Raw genomic sequence first — 18,069 nt, 5'->3', positions numbered from 1 at the left:
ACATTCCTAGGTTACTAGAGAGAGATCTGAGACACCAAATCTCCATCATCAAATAACTGTGCCATGCAGGGGGGAAACCCATGGGTCCTGAAGTGCCCACTCACTTTGGTCTTGGTTGTGAAGCTCATAGGGAAAGGATCTGAGCCTGCAGGGCCAAATCCTCACTGGACAGGAATTAACATTTTTTTCTGTTAACTTTAAGACAACCCTGCCTGCTTCATGCTTTATTCAAGGTCTGGCTTCTCACATGAAGCTTCCACATTTGATACTTGCAGAACCATGCCCTGCAGCTCTCCTCAGGTCCTGTTTTCTAACTGCAGTCTCCTACCACCTACACCCAGTGTGCCCACAGGGCAGATTTCCCAGCACAGCTCCATCTGCCACCTTTTGAAGTCTTTGGCAGATAAGGTGGATGATTGGAGGCTTTTGCTGGATTCAGCAGTGCAGTGTTCTTGGAGGTGTTCTCTCTTGGGAGATGAGGACTGAGTAATATGATCAAACAGAAACCCTCCTCCAAACATGCAGAGCCTGCTAGCAAGGGCAGCTGTGCTCAGAGCAGGGTCACTGCTCCAGAAATGCAGGCAAGACAAAGCATCAAATCCTTCAAAGCCCATGGGAGCAATACTCTAATAGTAAAACTCATTCCTCTTGTGCTACAGCCAGTGACAGCAGCAGAAAATGAGATGCCAAGCACAGGCTGCAGGGCAGCAGCACTAATCTGGAGCTATGGTGGCATAAATCCCAGTGCAGAGCATGACATTTGTTCAGGTGAAATGATCACAGCCAGGGCAGGGGCTGCCTCTCCAGAGCCAGAGGAGACACCATGTGAACATTACAGCCCTGCCATGCTGGGGGTGAGGATGGCTACAGCTTAGGAGCTGACCTCTGTTTCCGTTTCTGAATACTCTTTTATCCTTTCGACAGCCACAATGTTATTCTCCAGGTCAGAAGCCGTCCGGACCATCCAGTTCAGAGACATCACCACCTTGGAGAAGACAAGGAATAAATCACCCACAGAGGAAGAACAGATTTCACAGTAAGGACCACAGCAGACATGGATTCCCAGTGATATCCAAAAGAGATTCACTCCTGTTGATGCCAAGGTCTGCAGTCTGCAGAGGACCAGGTGCTTGCATGAAGCAGCACAGGGAGAGTGGTGCCTCCCATGGTGATTTAGCAAATGAGCCTCTCAGGGAAGGTGATTGGGAGTCATTGCCCCAGCCCCAGCTCTGCTGGAGAGCTGCTAACAGCAATCCAGCACACTCCTGGGATCTCAAAAGCCCTTGGAAAGGGCCAGGCTTTCACAGCTGCTCATCTGCCGACCGTATGCTTGAGCAAACCTTAGGGTGCCTGTTTATGAACCCAGCTGCTCTGCCTGTGGTCACCTGCATCACTGCTCTGCTGCTGTCAGGTATGATGCTCTTGGTGGGTGCACTTGGTTCTTCCTGAGTTTCCTGCATGCTGCTGGGGATACTGGTGTGCAGCACAGCCCTGCTGCTCCCAAAGTGCTCTGAAGTCCTACTTCATGGGAGCTTGCTGATGGCTTGTCAGCAATCAGTGCAAGTTTGCACTGTTTCTAGATGTCCCACGGCTATTTTTTTCTGATTTCCTTATTAACTGCAGCTTTAACAAGCACCTGACCACTGCTGTGTCTGCAGCATCTCCTGTCCCACCGCCCCACGGGTGAGGCTGCCACACACCTGCAGTGCGTAGGACACCGACAGTCCCACCAGGCCAGGATTCAGTGTGTTCCTCCCCACCACAGCAAAGAGGGCAGCAAAGAGGACAACGCAGTTCCCCACGAACTCCACTCGGATCCCCAGCCACCTGGTGAGGAGGGCAGAGGTCAGTGGGGGGAGCTTGGGGCAGGGAGGCAAACACAGCCAGGTGTGAAGGAGAAGCTGTGTCCTGCTGTACCTGTTTGACACTATGCCAGGGTAGTAACTCCTCTGGTTTTCATCCACCTTCAGGTCATTGATGTCTATGAAGGACTTCACCCGTCTGTAGGCTCTGATGACACTGGCTCCTGTCACTGTCTCTGAGAAGTGTGAGTAAATGGGGGACCTGCTGACCGACTCCAGGCGCTTCAGCTGGCGTGAGGTGGCCACGTAGAATCGCTGCCAGGGGCACAGGAAGCTGTTAGCTGAGGCTGAAGCCTTTTGTTGGGGTAAGGGCTCTAAGGACATTGTCACAGATGAGCTTCAACCCTCCAGAACCTCTGTGCTCCATTGCACAGCTCTGGGGATCTGCAGTTTCTGTGGGCTGCAAGCTGCATTTCTCTGACCCTTTAGATGCAGCCCAGCCCAATGAATACCTTCAGAGCAGCCTCACTTTTCAGGTAAATAAAGATGAATTTGCACCTCCACTATCAGCTCTGCAGCCTATCAAATAACCTTGGGTTTTGCTCAGAAATCAATAATATTGATGCAGTCTTTTTCAACGTTTTAGCTCCTCACCAGCATGTCAGACACACACACAGCATGCCCTGGGGTGCACAGGGCGTGCTCAGCAGCTTCTTGTTGTTGCTGAGCAGCAAACCGGTGCTGTGCCTGCCCAGCCTGTGTCCACAGCTGACAGCACCTTGCTTTTGCTGAGATTTGCACAAATACAAATTTACTTCAGAAGCTCAGGTTGCAATTCAGATACTCCAATTCCCTCCCTATTTTCCTAAAGAGAAACTCAAGGAAAAGGGCAGAGGTGCTGGCAGGGCAGCCAGCTGCTCTTGCAGTTACCTGAACAAAGAAGTACAGCACGGCCAGGGGCACCACCACTACGGCAAAGAGCGGAGTGCTTGCCAGGATGACAATCAGGGTGGACAAGGAGCTGAAGAAGGTGCTGAGGGCCATCAGGATGGTGTGTGGCAAGACCTCATCGATGACGTAGATGTCCTTGGAGAAGCGGTTGATGATGCGGCCCGTGGGGGTGGTGTCGTAGAAGGCCTGCGGGGTGTGGAATTTGTTCTCCAGCAGCGCTGTGTGCAGCACCCGTGCCGCCTTGATGCCCCCAATGGCCAGGATGAAGGAGGAGATGAGCACTAGGAGGCCTGGCAGTGAGGAGGAGAGAAGTCAGCCAGAGAGCAGAGGTTCTCAGCACGCAGCTCTGGCTCTCAGTGGTTTCTGTGGTGCCAGCAGCTTTTCTCCCTTTGCTGCCTTCCGCTCTGACCGTGCCCCTCAGCACTGCAGCCTAGGGCACAGGAGTCCTGTAGGACTCACCTGCTGTCCACACTCACTACCATCTTCCCTCAGCTCTCTGCAAGCCCCCATGAAGCCCTAATGCTACAACTTCACCCCAACCCTCCAGCCTTTTCTGCACCTACTTTTTCATGCTTTCTCTCCAGCTCCCCTCTCCCAAGCCTCCACATCGCCCACCCAGCCCCTCCAACAGCTTCACACCAAAATCACTTATGTTGGGCTGAGCTCAGACTTTGCAGCTCCAGGTTGAGTCTTTTCCCTTGGTTAGGATAGGATCTGGGGGGCAATTTTGGGCTCCCTGGTGCCATGTTTTTGCCACCTGATGCCAGCACCCTGCTGGCCTCACCTTGCAGGAGGCCCAGGGCAGCGTAGACCCCGACCCGCGTGGCTGTGTTGTGCTGGGTGCCGTTCACCACCGGCTCGTTGGTCCAGTCGCTGAGCCACACGTTTGCCCCGATGGAAGCAGCATTTTGGCAGCAATAGAGGAAGCAAATAAGCAGTGACAGGACAGGGCTGACAGCTTTCATGTACTGCCAGAACACCGAGAGCTTCACCTGCAAACCACACACCACAGCTGCTTGGCACAACAATGTCCAGGGGCTTAGACACACAGAACAAACTTCTTCAGAGCGACTGCTGAGTTCAAACCCACCCAAACCAACACACCATGGAGAAACTTCAGCTGCCTGAGCTCCACCTTGGGGTGAGGATCTTCTCCATTCTGAGGAGCTATATATTATTAGTTTGGGGGGATTAGGTTTTAAGACTGTGCTAGAGGAAGGGGGGGAAAAAGGCAAGCAAAGAGGCTGATCAAACAGCAGCAAAGGATGGGGAATGAAAACTGGAGCCAAGGGCTTGGGGTGAAAGCAGCAGTCTGGCAGGCAGAGCAAGCTCAAGACTGCTTTAAATGGCCTGTTTAGGAAAAGTGCTGAGTGTGCCTCCCTGCAGGTGTCTTTATGGCAGCTTAAATGAGGTACCAAATGCTGGTGCCCCCCAACAGGCCCATAAACAGAGGAGGCTTGTGGCATAAAAAGGAAAATTGCTGTCTCTAAGGCAGTGCAAAAAGGCAGAGAAGCAAAAGAGACAGAGACTCAGGACAAAACTCAGTGTCTGAACAAGGAATAATGAAAGGACCAAGTGCATCTGACTGGGTCTTGAAAGTCAAAATAACCCCCAGAAAGAGCTGAGAGCAGGGACATCAGAGTGAGCAGGACACTCTGGGCCTTCTGAAGCACAGGAAGGATTTTTCTTTAACAAACCCTCCATGCTGCTGTTTCCTTCACTGCTCCTTTCTGTCCTGTTGCTCTTGCATTCCCCTCTTTTTCTTCCTTCTCTTTTTCTCTGTTCCCATTTCTGTTCCTGCTCAGAAGAACAGCCCCTTCTGCACCAATGAGCAGAAAATGCTCTCAAGGATGGGAGTGGCTCCTGCCCACTGCTGCAGCTCAGCAGAGCCCCACTGCTGCAGCTCAGCAGAGCCCCACTGCTGCAGCTCAGCAGAGCCCCACTGCTGCAGCTCAGCAGAGCCCCACTGCTGCAGCTCAGCAGAGCCCCACTGCTGCAGCTGGAACCAGCAGCCAAAGGGTTTGGAACCCCAGAGTGCCGAGAGCTCTGCAGTGCTAAGGCAGAGCTGTGCAGCACAGTGCTGCATGGGCTCAGGGGACTCTGGCAGCAGCTGGAAGGGATTTTTTAGTATTTTTTCCCTCCCCTAAACACCTAGGCCTTGCCAGCTGCAGAATCCTCTGCCAAAGTCCCAAATGTGAATGCTCAGTGACCACCAAATGAACGCCTAAAGGCTGCGGTCAGGATTTGCACACCACAGTCACCAGAACTGCATCAAATGGAAAAAGAAAAATGAAGTTTCCCAAGAGGGAAGGGAGGGCTCAGACCATACTCAGACCATACTCTGCCTGTTTCAGTGGTCTCAGCCTGGACAAGCCTCTCATTGGGATTCTTCCTGGGCAGAGAGGGCTCTGCTGGCTTCTTTTCACAGACCCTTCGCTTGGTTGACGTTTTGTTGGGACATTCTCCTCCCTCAGAAGAGACGATGCTGAGTTGCCTAGGCAAAACAAAGGAGGCAAAGGGCATCTTGTGGCAGGGCTAAGGCAAGGCAGGGACACAGCAGCTTGCACCTATTTCTAGCTCCTCTGCTGCATTCCCATGCCAGCCTCCCTCAGACCTAGGGGTACTGCTGCCACCCCTCTGAGCATTCAGTGATGCCAGAAGTACAGAACCTGTCAGAGGCTGTGGCAGGTCCTGGGCTCCTTAGTGAAAGCCTTTACAGGCTTCATCACAAGACAGACATTTCAGAGCCAACCCCTGAGCTTCTCTGCATGCACTCAGTGCCAGGATAGCAGCTGTGGGTATGGTTATGAAAGGTTTATAGGATTCCCAGATTCCCAATGGAGAGGCACAATGCAAAGTGTTTATTTTTCACCCAGCTGGCAGCAGGTCAGGGTTGTGCAGGTAAAATGCATTCAGTGGTGTCACCTGGGAACCAGAGAGCTTCTCTAGGATATGGGTTCAGTTAAAGATGAAAAAGAGCCTTGCAGGAATAGGGCTTTGCTCTTTGCATGTTCCCTCACTTTTACTCTCTAAGGGACACTAAACCAACTCATTTACAAGAGGAAACTAAAGCCCAGAGAAGCATGTTAGTGTCAGGTGTGTTTTGTCTTGGACTGTGAGCACGAGCCCTGTGCTTACCTAAGAAACTGCTTGCGGACCTCGTTGGTCACTGGCTCATTGTCTGCAAGATCAGTGTGGATGCTGAGGGTGTCCTCAGCCAGCAGAACTTCATCATCCAGCACTGCAAGGCAAGATCACACCTCAGTTTTGCTGTAGCAAAGCCAAAGTCATGAAAAAAAACACTGCAGCAGGAAAACCACAGAGCATAAAGTCCCCCAGAGCTCTGCTCGCATCCCTTCTCCTAGTCGGACAGCAAGGATCTAGGAAGGCAGGCTGGCTGCCAGCTGCACTGGCATCACATCCCTCCAGTGCACCAGAAATACCAGGCAATAGTGTTACAGCTGGCTCTAGCTGAATTCACTTCAAGGGCATGCTCTAGGCATGATCCTGGGATGGGGGAGTCATGTCAGAACTCCTGGAAGCCTCTGCTGCAGCTGGAAGATGCCAGGCATGCCCCTCTGCCTGTCTGGAGGGCAGCAGTGCCGCCAGCATAGAGCGTGGGAAGGCTGTCACACAGAGAAAACAGCTACCAAAAGGCTTTCATCTTCTATCATCCCATCAGCACCAAACCAAGAGAAAAGCAACCCAGCAGCCAGCTGAACAGCGACATCATTGGAAGTTGGCTGCACAAAAACCCCCAACAAATAAACAGAGAAATCCCCAGGCTCTGGAAAACCCCTTGGACGGCAAGCCCAGGTTGGGCTTGGCTCTGCTTTCCTGCTGGGAGTGGCCTTGCTAATTGGGAAATAAATCCCCAGCTCTTAGATAATTTCTAACACAAAAATTGCCCCTTTTTTTTTTTTCTTTTTTAGGACAAGCCACATGAAATTTTGACAGAGGTTTGTGGAGACATTAAGGAGTGACACAGCTCTGGACTCAGGGGCAAGCGTTGGGCTGTCAGGAAGAAGCAGAGACACTGGACACAGAGCCAGGAGCTGCAGGCTGGGTGAGAGAGCCAGGCAGGTCTGAAGGAACAGCAGCACTCAACTTGTTGGCTCATCCTCCTCAATGTCCTCCTCCAAGGCGTAGTTGCGCAGGAACTCTGCAAAGGCCTTGTTCTGTTTCAGAAGCTCTTGGTAGGATCCCATTTCAGAGATTTTGCCATCCACCAGGACAATGATGTGGTCGACCTGAGGCAGGAAGCTGATGCCATGGGTCACTAGAACTCGGGTCTGGGCAGAATGAAAAAGAGCAAAGCCCCACAGCTGTCAGCTGGCACTGCTGTGAGGATGAGCACTGCCCAGCAGCCCACACATCACCACGTGTCTGGGACGTGGAGGGAAGGATCGTACCCCAGTGAAATACTCTGTCCTTGCCAGCCACAGCAGCTTGGAAACATGGACACAAACTGCAGGCAGAGACAACCACAGAGGGAAGTCAACCAACTGAATTATCATTCCCCTTTTCCCTTCTGCTGATTTTCTTTGCAGCTGTTGCCTTTTGAACACTAAAATAATCTGAGAAGATCAAAGCAAGATCTTTGGGGAGGGGAAGCAAAAGGTCCACAGTTTGGATGTACACTGCCAAAGACCTCTGTAGAAGCAGTGAGCTGCGACAGCTTCCTCACTGCCCTGTCTCTCAGTGACAATGAGCACCACTAAGCTGACAACCTTTACAAGTTCCTACAAACATCTTGTTCTTGGAGCTCTCACAGTAGGGATTCTAAAACACAGAGCAGGTTTCTGCCTCCACACGTCCTGACAAGATGCTATCACCCCTGGGCGTGCCTAGGCAGCAGCTCTCTGCAGAGCTGGAGCTGTGGGGAAGAGGTGTCCAGGCTGCCAGCTAAGCACAGCACCCAGCAGTGCTCCAGCTGGCAAAGAGCCCTCCTGTTCCCCAGCAGCATCACTGAGCTTGTGTGCACTTCTAGGAGATCTAATTGTCAGCATACTTTGCCTTTAAGGACCCCATCTGGCCCAATGACTCTGTCAAAGATGTGCTTGGCCACGTGTGAGTCCACAGCAGAGAGAGGATCGTCCAGCAGGTAGAGGTCGGCGCCACTGTACACTGCGCGCGCCAGGCTCACCCGCTGCCGCTGGCCCCCTGACAGGTTGATGCCCTGGGGGGAAAGAGGAGAGCAGAGCACATCACACAACAGCAACTGGGATCTTCGATGGCTCTCACCCAGCACAGCACACGGGTGCTAAATTGAAACATGAGATGCTGAGGAGAAACTCGCTTGGAGCCAGAGACAGGCAGAGAACAGCTCTAAATCTGCTTCTTCGCTGCCAAGCTTCCCTCACCCAGCAAGCTGCAGATGGAATAAAGCCCCTTGCTCAATGAGCTCCTACAGGGAGCTGCTAAAACACAGAACTGTAACAGGAAGATCATCAACCAGGCTCTAAAATGCAAACACTGAAAGCAGGGCTGCAGCACCTGGAATATCTTCCCCCTCTCTCATCTCACACCCAAACCCACCCCACCCCGTGCCATCCAGCTCAGATTCAGTGGCCTATGAAAACAAATCTTTGCTGCTAATCACAGATGTAAAGTTTGTTCATTAAAATGAGCTGTTAAGGGCTGATCACAGCACTTTGTCACTCGACCATATGTTCCTTCCTCCTTATCCCCACAGGAAAAGGAAGGACTGTTCTGGGTAGATGCAGCTTTACTGTTGGACACAAACTGGAGCCCCGCCCTTCCAGGCTGGCTGTGCAGTTGTGTGTCACAGCACAGACACACGCTGGGAGTTAGAAACAAGCTGAAGTCCAGCTGCCCCCCACAGAAGTGCCCTGCACATCTCAGTGTGGATCATAGCAGGGATGCTGCTGCAGAAATAAACCACAGCAAGTGCTGACTTCAATGCAGCCTCTCCTCAGCCAGACAAACAAGAACGGCAGAACCAAAGTTACCTTCTCCCCTATCTCTGTCTGGTCCCCTCCTGGCAGCACCTCCAGGTCAGGTTTCAAAGCACAGGCCTCCAGAACATGCTGGTACTTCTCTTCGTTGGGAGCTTGGCCAAACAAAATGTTATCTTTCAGTGTGGCGTTCTGGATCCAGGCTTGTTGAGGCACATAACCAACAGAACCCTTGAGGGAGGAGGAAGAAAGGAAATCTATGTCTTGTAATCAGCTGCAGTTCATGCTTAGAGCTGATTGAAACCTGCAGCACACAGAGCTGGTCAGATGCACATCCACACCATAGATGTGTGCTAACTGCTGATGTGCAGCTGTAGATCAGGGAAATCACTTTACATAAACCACAACTGAACAGGTGTGGGCAGGATCCAAAGAAGCAGGCAGCCAAGCTGGTGCAGCAGCAAGCAGAAGCCCCTCTCCTGAGGTACACCAGCAGCAGCAGCACCTCCTCTCCAAACTACAGCTAAATCACATTAAACAGAACCAACCTTCACAGCCACTTCTCCTTCCAGCTTTTCCATTTCACCCAGGAGAGCAGACACCAGAGAAGTCTTCCCACAGCCAACATGGCCAACAATGGCAACCAAAGCACCACTGGGCACCAACAGATTTATACTGTGGAGGAAAGAGGCTGGAAATTAATTAAATGTTAGTTTACTAAAGACATGAAGCATCGTTAAACCAGGGCTGAAGTGCACAGTGGCGAAGCAGCCTGTCTGGGCACAGCAAGCACAGCTTGGTCACTGCTCTTCTCCTCCCTTTGTTGTGTGCTGCTGACAGTAACCAGCACTGTAGGAGCAAATGGGAATGCAGCAGTAACCTATCCTGTGGGCTGTCAGTCAGCAGGATTGGTAGCAAGCCTTACAGAAGAGATGCACATATGGGGCATGGAAACAAGAGGTGAGCCTGCAGATACCATTGGACATCTTTCACAGAGAGCCCCCAGCAGCCAGGAGGCTGTGCACTACAATGGCATAAAGACACTTACTCTGTCAGTGATGGCTTCAGCTCCTTCCCCCAGCTGAATGTCCCATGTATCACACTGATGGCATTGCCTGCATGACAGAACAAGGAGAGAGGGCAAGCAGTTATTGCACAAAACAGCACAGCTGAGGCTGGCACAGAGCAGTCTGGGGCTGTGAGTGTTCCAGGCTCCCTGTGGGTCCCTTCACAGTCTCAAGGCTGGCATGTTCAGACTGGCAATAAGTGATGACAGCTTTAGCTGTAGACTGTGAGCCTGGAGACTCATGGAGCTGCAGAGAGGTCCTGTTGTACCCTGCTCCAGCCAGGCCAGGCCCAGGAACTGCTGCTTAGAACCCTCATGCACTTGAGCAGAACCTGCCCGTGGAGCCCACTGCCAGGTCAACAGGGGATCACTGCACTCTTGGCTTTGATTCATCAGATAAAGTTTGCCTCTGTGCAGCTTTTTGCTTGCCAGTCTAACAAGTTACAGATTTGAGACTTTCTGTCTCTCTAGCTCCTGGTGGGGTAGTGCACAGCAGTAATGACAGCCACACAGCTTCCTTCTGCCCATGGCATTTCAGGTACCACAGGATCTCCAAAGGAAATTACACCAGGCAACACCTTTCTCTGAGACCACCTGGTTTGCTGCTTGTTTTGGGATGCTGTTTCCAACAGAAGATATCAAAAGAGCTCACAGTGCTCCTGAACACTTGTGCAGAGAGATAGGCTGGAGCAGCTCTTGCTGCCCCTAGTCAGTGGATGCAGCTCATGACCCAGCGCTGGCAGCACCCAATGCGCTTCTAATGTGAACTTGGGCCCAGTACCTCATCTCAAAGCTCAAAAATGAAACCAGCAGCTGGTGTGAGTTCCACAAAGCCTGAACAACCTCCACCACACCTCCCAAAGGAGCAGCTCATTTGAAAACCAGGACACCAAGATTGCTGTATTTGTGGGGGTTTGGCAGCTCAGCCAGTCCCAAAGAAACATGAGGTACTTGTGTTAGCATAGGTTAGAAGAACACTGATGCTTTACCTGGTGCAATTGCTTTTCTTTCCACACAGTTTGGATCCAATTCATCATGACTCAGGAACTGCTGAATTCTCTTCAGGGAAACACTTATCTGAGGGAAGAGGGTGGAGTTATTTTATCTTTCTTTAATGAGAACTTAATGCTCTTACACTGAGAAAGAAAGCACGTGGCATGGCATGGGTTTCCTGAGCACCCCTTCCCTCTGATCAGTCTCAGGCTAGAATTCAAGTTTTTGACTGTGACATTTCTCAGACCAAGCAGAGTTCATCTGAGCAGCGCAGAATTGCCACAGACAAGCTCCTCAGGATGCACAGGCTGCCAGTGCAGGGTACCAGCAGAGAACAGATCTGAGCAAGAACAGAGCCAGCTAAGAGAAGATGCAAGGGATCTCTGCATTCCAGAAACCAGGCACAGCTGTGGGCTCCTCTTGCTCAAGTCCAAGCCAGCTTATGCACCAGATACTCCTTACCTGCACAAGGCTGCTAATGACTTGTGGAAGCATAGTGAGAGGAAACTTTAAGATGTTGAACAAGGAGAGAGAGACAAAAGCCTTTTCTGCATCCAGGATGTTCTTCTCATCCACCAGGACATACACAGCAAATGTGGTCAGAGCTACCTGGAAGCCAGAGAGACCCTGTGAGACATCTGCAACATTCTGACATTTTAAAAAGCTGTCAAGCCCCAGAGGCAGCTTTGGAACAGAAGTGCCAAAACCGGGTAAGTGCTCTGTTCCTGACCTTTTGGCACACTTTAAGAATGCCAAGTCACTGAGCTAGCTGATACAGAGGGAAATAACCTTCAGATTACTCATGGCTGCACTCAGCTGAATTAGGAGATTTGAGAGGGGAACTACATAATTGGGTAAATAAAAATCAAGCAGCAGTTATCTGGCTGTGGTTTGGCTGCAGTTCCAGCTCCACCCCACAACATTTCCCCTCTGTCAACTGCAGGCTAAGCTGGGAACAAAATCCCAGCTCAGGCTTGCTGCGTGAGTGGAACCACCCACCTGGGAGGGACCATCCCATGCAGCAAACCCAGAGCCAGCAGGAACGGCAAAGAGCATTCAGGGAGCCGTGGAAGAGGCAGGGTCTGGAGGGCATTAAGAGCATTTCTCAAGGACTGGGCCTTTGATCTGGCTAGGAATGTTTCTGAGAAAGCACTTCCCTGAATTTAGCTACCAAAATCCTTCCTACAAAAGGCTTCTCAGTGTGACGAAGCAGAAAGCAGAGGAAAGAGGAAATTGAGGAGAAGGCATTTCAGAACTGTCAGTGTATCATTGGGGCTTTATTACACTAAATCAATCCTTTTTAGGTTGCAGGACAGTTTAACAGCTCCTCTCCCACTAAAACTAGCAGAGCACTGCAACACAAAAGTAGAAATGAAAGCTCAGGACAAATATTGTCCTGACTGACTCAGTTCCTTTTCTTTTTTTATTTTCTATTCACAAATACCTCTGAGATTTCAAATTCTAGTTTCAATTTGTTACAAGAAGTACTTTGAAGTGGTTGGAAACCATCCTGAGACAGCTCTTCCCACTGGCAGGCTTTACCAAGAAATACTTTAATACTGATTAGCAAAAAGGCTCTGAAGATCAGGAAACTCTGCTTCCAAGCATGTGAATAGTTTGAGGGTTTCTAAGTATTTACATTTTATTGCCCTGTACATTCAGCCAGCAGAAAGCCTCTCACTTCTCCCTCCAGGGCGCCCTTGCTCAGGCAGGGCTGCAGGTGCCACTCACCAGGAACGGGGCACTGACCCAGGCGAAGCTGGACAAGGAGGTGAGGTAGGCAGCTCTCCTCAGCACCCTCAGCTCATTCTGCCGGATCTCCAGCACCTTCCCTGAGAAGGAGGGCTCCCAGGCATACAGCTTCAGCACCTTGATGCCACCCAGGATCTCATTCATCAGCTTGATGCGGGAGTCCTTGTAGCTCATCTGCTGCACCTGGGTTGTAAGCAGACACAGCGGTATCACAGGGAGGACAGAGGAGAGCTTCCAGACTCTCATCCCTGGGCTGCTTCTAGAGAGGATGCAAGAGGGAACCAAAGGAAGCCAGACTGATAGCAGGTAGTTTGCTTGCAGGTCTGTCCCTCCAAAGAAATCAGAAAGGAAGGAAAAAGGCTGGAAAGCTGAACCTAAAAGCTTTGTGCTTTGCTTCACTGTAGGGGCTGCATTTTCAAGAACACTTCACACCAGTGCAGCCCTGCTGCTTCCTTTGACTTCTTGAGGTTCCTTCCCTGATATGCATAACTCTATTTCTTAGGGCAGCTCTGCAAAACTCTGCTTTACTGCTAGGTGATGGTTTTGCTATACATCTAAATGCAGCCCTTCGTTCTGTTACTTTAAACAAATACAAATGCAAGAAATCCCTGCTGAGCTGCACAGAGGAGAAGGAGCTGTACTCACACACACCTGCACCCCAGGCAGGCAGCTCAGAGCATCCCATGACTGGCAAGGGAGAAAAGGGATGGTAATTGAATGTCAGCATCCAAGGAATTGAGAGGGAACTCTGTGTGTCTCTTTAAGGCAGGTGACAGCAGTGCTCTGTTACTAAGGCTGTGCTTAAATGTCATCATTGATATTCATTTTCCATTTCTTACCTTTTTTGCATCAAAAGCCTGATTTTTTTTTTAGGTCTTCACTGTGTCACTGAGAGGCTGCCCAGCACAAGCCACTTACTAGATTTTCCTGGCACAGAGCCAGAGGGCACTATTATAATACTGTTTTTTTCAGCCTTCCTTGACTAGAGATGACTGACTACAAAGAAGGGACTAAAGGATCCTTTTACCTGGAGACAGTGATACAGATTTAGCCCAGCTCAGCAGCAATGCAAACCAACACTGCCTATTAGCATAAACCCCAAGCTGCCAGGTTCAGTTCCCATCTCTGGAAACAGTCACAGCTCCAAGGACTTCATTCCTCTAGATGCTCCTGGAAGCAGCTACAGGGCAAAGGGACACAGAGACAAAGAGACTTCTGGCTAACCCCAGCAGCTGCTCCAGCAGCAGCAACAGTCACTGAGTCAATGCCACACCTTCCCTTAGGGTGCATTCCATTCACTGTGGAAAACTACCTGAGAGGATACAGTTATTGAATAGATCAATCTTACTTGCAGGTAAATCAGTGCAAATGGCAGCTCGTTAATGCCTTCATGTCTGACAGCACAGCTGCCAGTCCAGACAATGTCCCCTCCTCTGCTGGGACTCACCTGTAGTGCTCTGGTTTTCATTGCTATTGCAGAGTTAAAGGGGATGAGTAAAACCATCACAGCAACTCCTGCCAGCACGGAAGGCCCTAAAGTCTTGAAAGACAAAAGGTGAGTTGTTGTTGTTGTTGTTGTACCCCAGTGCTGCTGCTCCCCACCATGAGCAAAACCAGCAGCAGCTCACAGAAACAGCTGAAAAGCAGCGTTGGCTCAAATGAGCAAAAGCATGAAACCCTTCCACATTGTTTTAGGCAAATCCTGGAAAACTGTGACAAGGTTTGTACCTGCCAGAGGAAATATAAAGCCAGGAATATCTGGAGTGGTGCAGACCACAACATATTCAGGAAAGGCACCAGGTCTGTGAAGCGTTGGGCATCCACTGACATCAGGTTGACAATCTCTCCAATGGTAGATGAGCGCTTCGCTGAGTTTGTGATGATTAGGGACTGAGGAACAAGAGAGGTTCAGTGGATTCACAAACTTGGTATGCATGGAGAAACACAGCATCATCAGCAAACCAAGACACTCTCTGAGAATGTGCTTCTCCAAGAATCAAATACCTGACACCTGCACCCATTCCCAAGCTCCAAAGAACGAGAGTTCAGGAGGTGCTGGGGAGCAGCCCCATCTGCAGCAGCCTCTGGCATTCTGAAGCAAACCCAGATGCATCTAATGCACAGCACAGACCCTGCTGTCTTGGGCCCCTTCTCTGAACATTTAAACTGAGCCTGTGACATGGCTGCTGCCCTCCCAGCACACCCACAGTAAGGTGCACAGTGCTAGAAAATTCTGCCAGGTATGCCAGAGGCACTCCTGAGAACTCCCCAGCCCCCAGGCCTCCATTCTGCAGGAGCTGCTTCTCTCCAACATGCCTGCTCTGCCCCAGGATTTGAGAGCTGAGGCCACTTGCCCAGCTGTGCTCTGCACCCCAAGTCATGAAGTGTTCTAGTCTCACCTTTCGGTAGATCACTCCAGTGATCCCAGATCTCAGCCTTATCCCAGTAACAAAACAGTACTGGAAGTGCTGGTGGAGTATGAGTGTCTGGAGCACAGCACAGATGAACATCAAGGCTGCAATCAGAAAGCCCCACCAGGCTGGAGCATCCTTGTTCTTAATGAAGCTGATTAAGATGCTGTTTTTCAGAAGATCAGGGAAGGAAAAGGGAAAAGAAACCAAAATAAAAACCATGCAGCAAGTTTAATGGGACACAACCCAGCTCTCAGCCACAGCATCCTGCCACTTCCTCTCTCCAACCACAAACAGCAAACAGCTCTCCAGGATGCGAGCTGAGTTAGGATTTCAGTCAAACAACATCACAAGGACCCACCAGTATGCCCCGGGCTCTGCCCTTTGCAAATGAGCCCCTAGAAAATGACACACGTGGAAGGATTCCAGGATTCCCCCGGGATCCAGCCTCCAAATACAGGGCTGAGTCTGAGCTCTGCCAGGCAGCCCCTGGGCACAGGGCAATGACAGGGCACAGGAGCACAGTGCAGCAAAGCAGGTGGAGCCAGCTTTCTTCCCCAGCTCCTTCCCAAGCAGCCCGAGTGCTCCTGCCTGGGCTGTTTTCCCACAAAAGCCAGATTCAAAGCCATCCTGCTAGATGGATGCATAAAGGGCTCCCCATGTTGGTGGTACCCTTAAACTGGCTGTACAGTACTCGTTAAGAAGCCATTTCTGGCTGCACACAGCTGCTCTGCCTACAACTCTGCACACTACCACACAGAGAAGAGCCAGGCATTATCCAACACCCTCCACATTCACCTTTGTGATTCCAGACACTGGCCAGGTGTCAAAATACAGAGGAATGGAGATTTGACTCCATGGTTCAAATAACCAGCATGGGGAGAACACACCTGGTAACTCCAAACCAGGTTCCAACACCTCATGCTAGGAGCGTGAGGCTGCTGCACCCAGAGGGTGCTTTGCTTTGCACCAGCCTTCCTTCTGCTTTGCACCAGCCCTCTGTGGGCAGCTTCAGGAAAGACTCTTCCCCACAGCCCCAGCAGGGCAATCAGCAAACATCTTAGAACACAAAACTATCTTGGTGCCACTGGACAGCCCTGGCTTTTTCCCTTTCCCTGGCAGTGCAGGAATTTAGACTTGAGAAGAAACTCCCCATCATGGGCTTTGAGATGTCACTGACAACAGATCCAGGAATCTGAGCAAAACTGAGAAATTCCCAGAATAGATGAAACTTGGTGTCTGCAGGAGGAAGCCAGCTGCCTGATCTTCACTAGGGACTCTGGAGAAGGCAGCCTGCAAGCTACTAAATGTCACCATACTGGGTTGGATCCTCTTCTTAGCCAGCTTCTGGCTATGGCACAAGCCACCCACAGATGATCTTAGAGCACAGCTCCACACCCAGGGAGTTTTGAGTACACTCATAAAGCAGCAGGGGCCTCTGCCCACATCCTCCTGTGGCCACCCAAAGTCCATGCCTCTCTCATCCATTAACAGGACTTTGTGTTTTCCTTGCCTTTGGAAATCAGAAGTAGCTGGCTGATAGGAATGGTGGCATTTCCACTGCTACTGTTAATGGTTATCTGGTGAAACTCTCTTGGAGAATAACATTAACAGAGAAAAAAAAAATGTGGAGACCATGCAGATTCCTGCATGGATAAGGCTGGCAGCTGCCCTCCCCTGAAGATGGGAGCTGCAGCTGTGCCTCACAGGACAGTTTGAGGACAAACCACTTTTGTCAAGACCTCCATTTTCCTTCTTTCACATGGAAATTTACTGCACCTGGGCTTTGCACATCCTCACTGTTATGCACAGCTAGGAACACAGGAGCTCAGCTAAGTGGTGCAGAATCTTTCCCAGCTGACAGTGGCATGGCCACAGCACCACACACTTGAGTATCTCCCCTCCAGCTGTGTTCCACAGCGTGCTGCAGCCACCAGCAACATGCAGAGAAGTGAGAGCTGCAGCTTTGCCTCCCTGGCACAAACAATTGTTTAGAAATGGGAGAAATCGCTTTGGATGCTGCACAGAGGAAAGCTGATCTGTAATTCAGAGCTGTCTGCTGCTGCTGAGAGTCTTTGGAGCCTGCCTTTCACCAAAGCTTGCCCAGCTCACAGCCCAGTCCACAACCAAGCCTTCCTGTCTGGTGAGGGAGCAAACACACAGCACTGGGAGGCAAACTCATTATGCACTGCAACAGCAGATACCCTGTGCCAGAGCCAAGCCTCCACAGGGAAATCACTTACACAGAAAACCAACCTTAGCAGCTGAGGGTTGACAAAAGAAAGCAGATCCTGTATCAGCTTGAAGAAGCTGCTGATTAAGAAGTATGGCCCGAAGGCCCTCAGCAAAGCTTTGAGAAAGGAAGGCTTTCTGGTTTGCTTTTTGTCTCTGATCAGAACTTCTGCTTCCTCTGGACCACCACCAACATGATTCAGCACATGATTTGAGTTCTTCATGTAGGTCACATCATCTTTCCTAGAGAAATGAAACAAGCAATGAGAGACATGCAACGAGACTTTCCTGTGTGCACAGCACTGGGCTGGCATCTAAATCTGCTCCCTGCTCTGCTCCTGGTCAATAGCAAAGCCTTCAGCAAGACCTGATGTACTCAGGGTTAGGTCATTCTTCTGTGACAACTCTTGCTTTATTGCTCTGCAGTTCTCATGAAGTGTAGTCCATAGGCCAGAAAGTCACTCACCATGGGGTGAGAACATGGCCCAGAGGAGCAGGAGACGAAGGCTTGACTTCTTTGGCAGAGCACAGGGCTGACCTTCAATCTCCAACTGTTTGCAAAGCACTCTTCTAACAGTTATCTACATATGACTACAGGCACCTTCACCTTGCTCTTCTAGGACTGCCCACTACTATATTACAACAACTACTCAGTTAGGAGTTGTACTAAATCTTGAGCCTTATCTGATCATGAGGGTGTGTGCTGGGAAAGTATTTCCTCCATGAATTACTCTCCAAGAGCAGCCTGGCAGCAGATATCAAACTGCTGTTGGTTCTTGGGTGCTATGGGATCTAAAGAACAATTCCCCAAATGTCAGCCAGGAGGGTTACATCCAGGTGCTGCAAAAGGAAATTAGAGTCTGGGGCACATGAGCCTTGTAACAAAGGATGAATGGAAAAGAGACCCTGGCAACAGCAAAGGCTTACTAGAAGGTGTTTGAAAA

The 18,069-nt window shown here is 50.6% G+C and overlaps 1 protein-coding gene across 4 annotated transcripts in view; it reads right to left on the bottom strand.

Moving 5' to 3' along the window:
* Positions 1 to 18,069, bottom strand: part of ABCC3 (ATP binding cassette subfamily C member 3) — a 39,343-nt gene that overhangs the window by 3,523 nt on the left and 17,751 nt on the right. For 3 of the 4 annotated variants that reach the window (XR_010988874.1, XM_068150969.1, XM_068150970.1), the window contains exons 8-26: positions 17,150 to 17,368; positions 14,882 to 15,059; positions 14,211 to 14,372; positions 13,930 to 14,022; positions 12,462 to 12,665; positions 11,193 to 11,339; positions 10,727 to 10,814; positions 9,720 to 9,786; positions 9,220 to 9,346; positions 8,726 to 8,902; positions 7,765 to 7,932; positions 6,862 to 7,045; positions 5,892 to 5,994; positions 5,094 to 5,247; positions 3,538 to 3,745; positions 2,733 to 3,043; positions 1,918 to 2,117; positions 1,701 to 1,827; positions 884 to 985 (exon numbers count right to left, since the gene is read on the bottom strand). Coding sequence is in view for 3 of the 4 variants with exons in the window: in XM_068150969.1 (XP_068007070.1) it covers positions 884 to 985; positions 1,701 to 1,827; positions 1,918 to 2,117; positions 2,733 to 3,043; positions 3,538 to 3,745; positions 5,094 to 5,247; positions 5,892 to 5,994; positions 6,862 to 7,045; positions 7,765 to 7,932; positions 8,726 to 8,902; positions 9,220 to 9,346; positions 9,720 to 9,786; positions 10,727 to 10,814; positions 11,193 to 11,339; positions 12,462 to 12,665; positions 13,930 to 14,022; positions 14,211 to 14,372; positions 14,882 to 15,059; positions 17,150 to 17,368 (3,019 nt within the window). In the remaining variant the exon portion in view is untranslated. Of the gene's footprint in view, positions 1 to 883; positions 986 to 1,700; positions 1,828 to 1,917; positions 2,118 to 2,732; positions 3,044 to 3,537; positions 3,746 to 5,093; positions 5,248 to 5,891; positions 5,995 to 6,861; positions 7,046 to 7,764; positions 7,933 to 8,725; positions 8,903 to 9,219; positions 9,347 to 9,719; positions 9,787 to 10,726; positions 10,815 to 11,192; positions 11,340 to 12,461; positions 12,666 to 13,929; positions 14,023 to 14,210; positions 14,373 to 14,881; positions 15,060 to 17,149; positions 17,369 to 18,069 lie in introns of those variants that run through there. The other variant, XM_068150971.1, reaches the window with a different exon arrangement.

The sequence above is a fragment of the Melanerpes formicivorus genome, unplaced genomic scaffold (genome assembly GCF_026170545.1).
Source record: "Melanerpes formicivorus ecotype bairdi unplaced genomic scaffold, bMelFor1.0.p_v2 SCAF_21, whole genome shotgun sequence".
Classification (NCBI taxonomy): Eukaryota; Metazoa; Chordata; class Aves; order Piciformes; family Picidae; genus Melanerpes; species Melanerpes formicivorus.
Note: the sequence above shows the minus strand (reverse complement) of the source record. Positions and strands in the feature narration are given on the sequence as shown.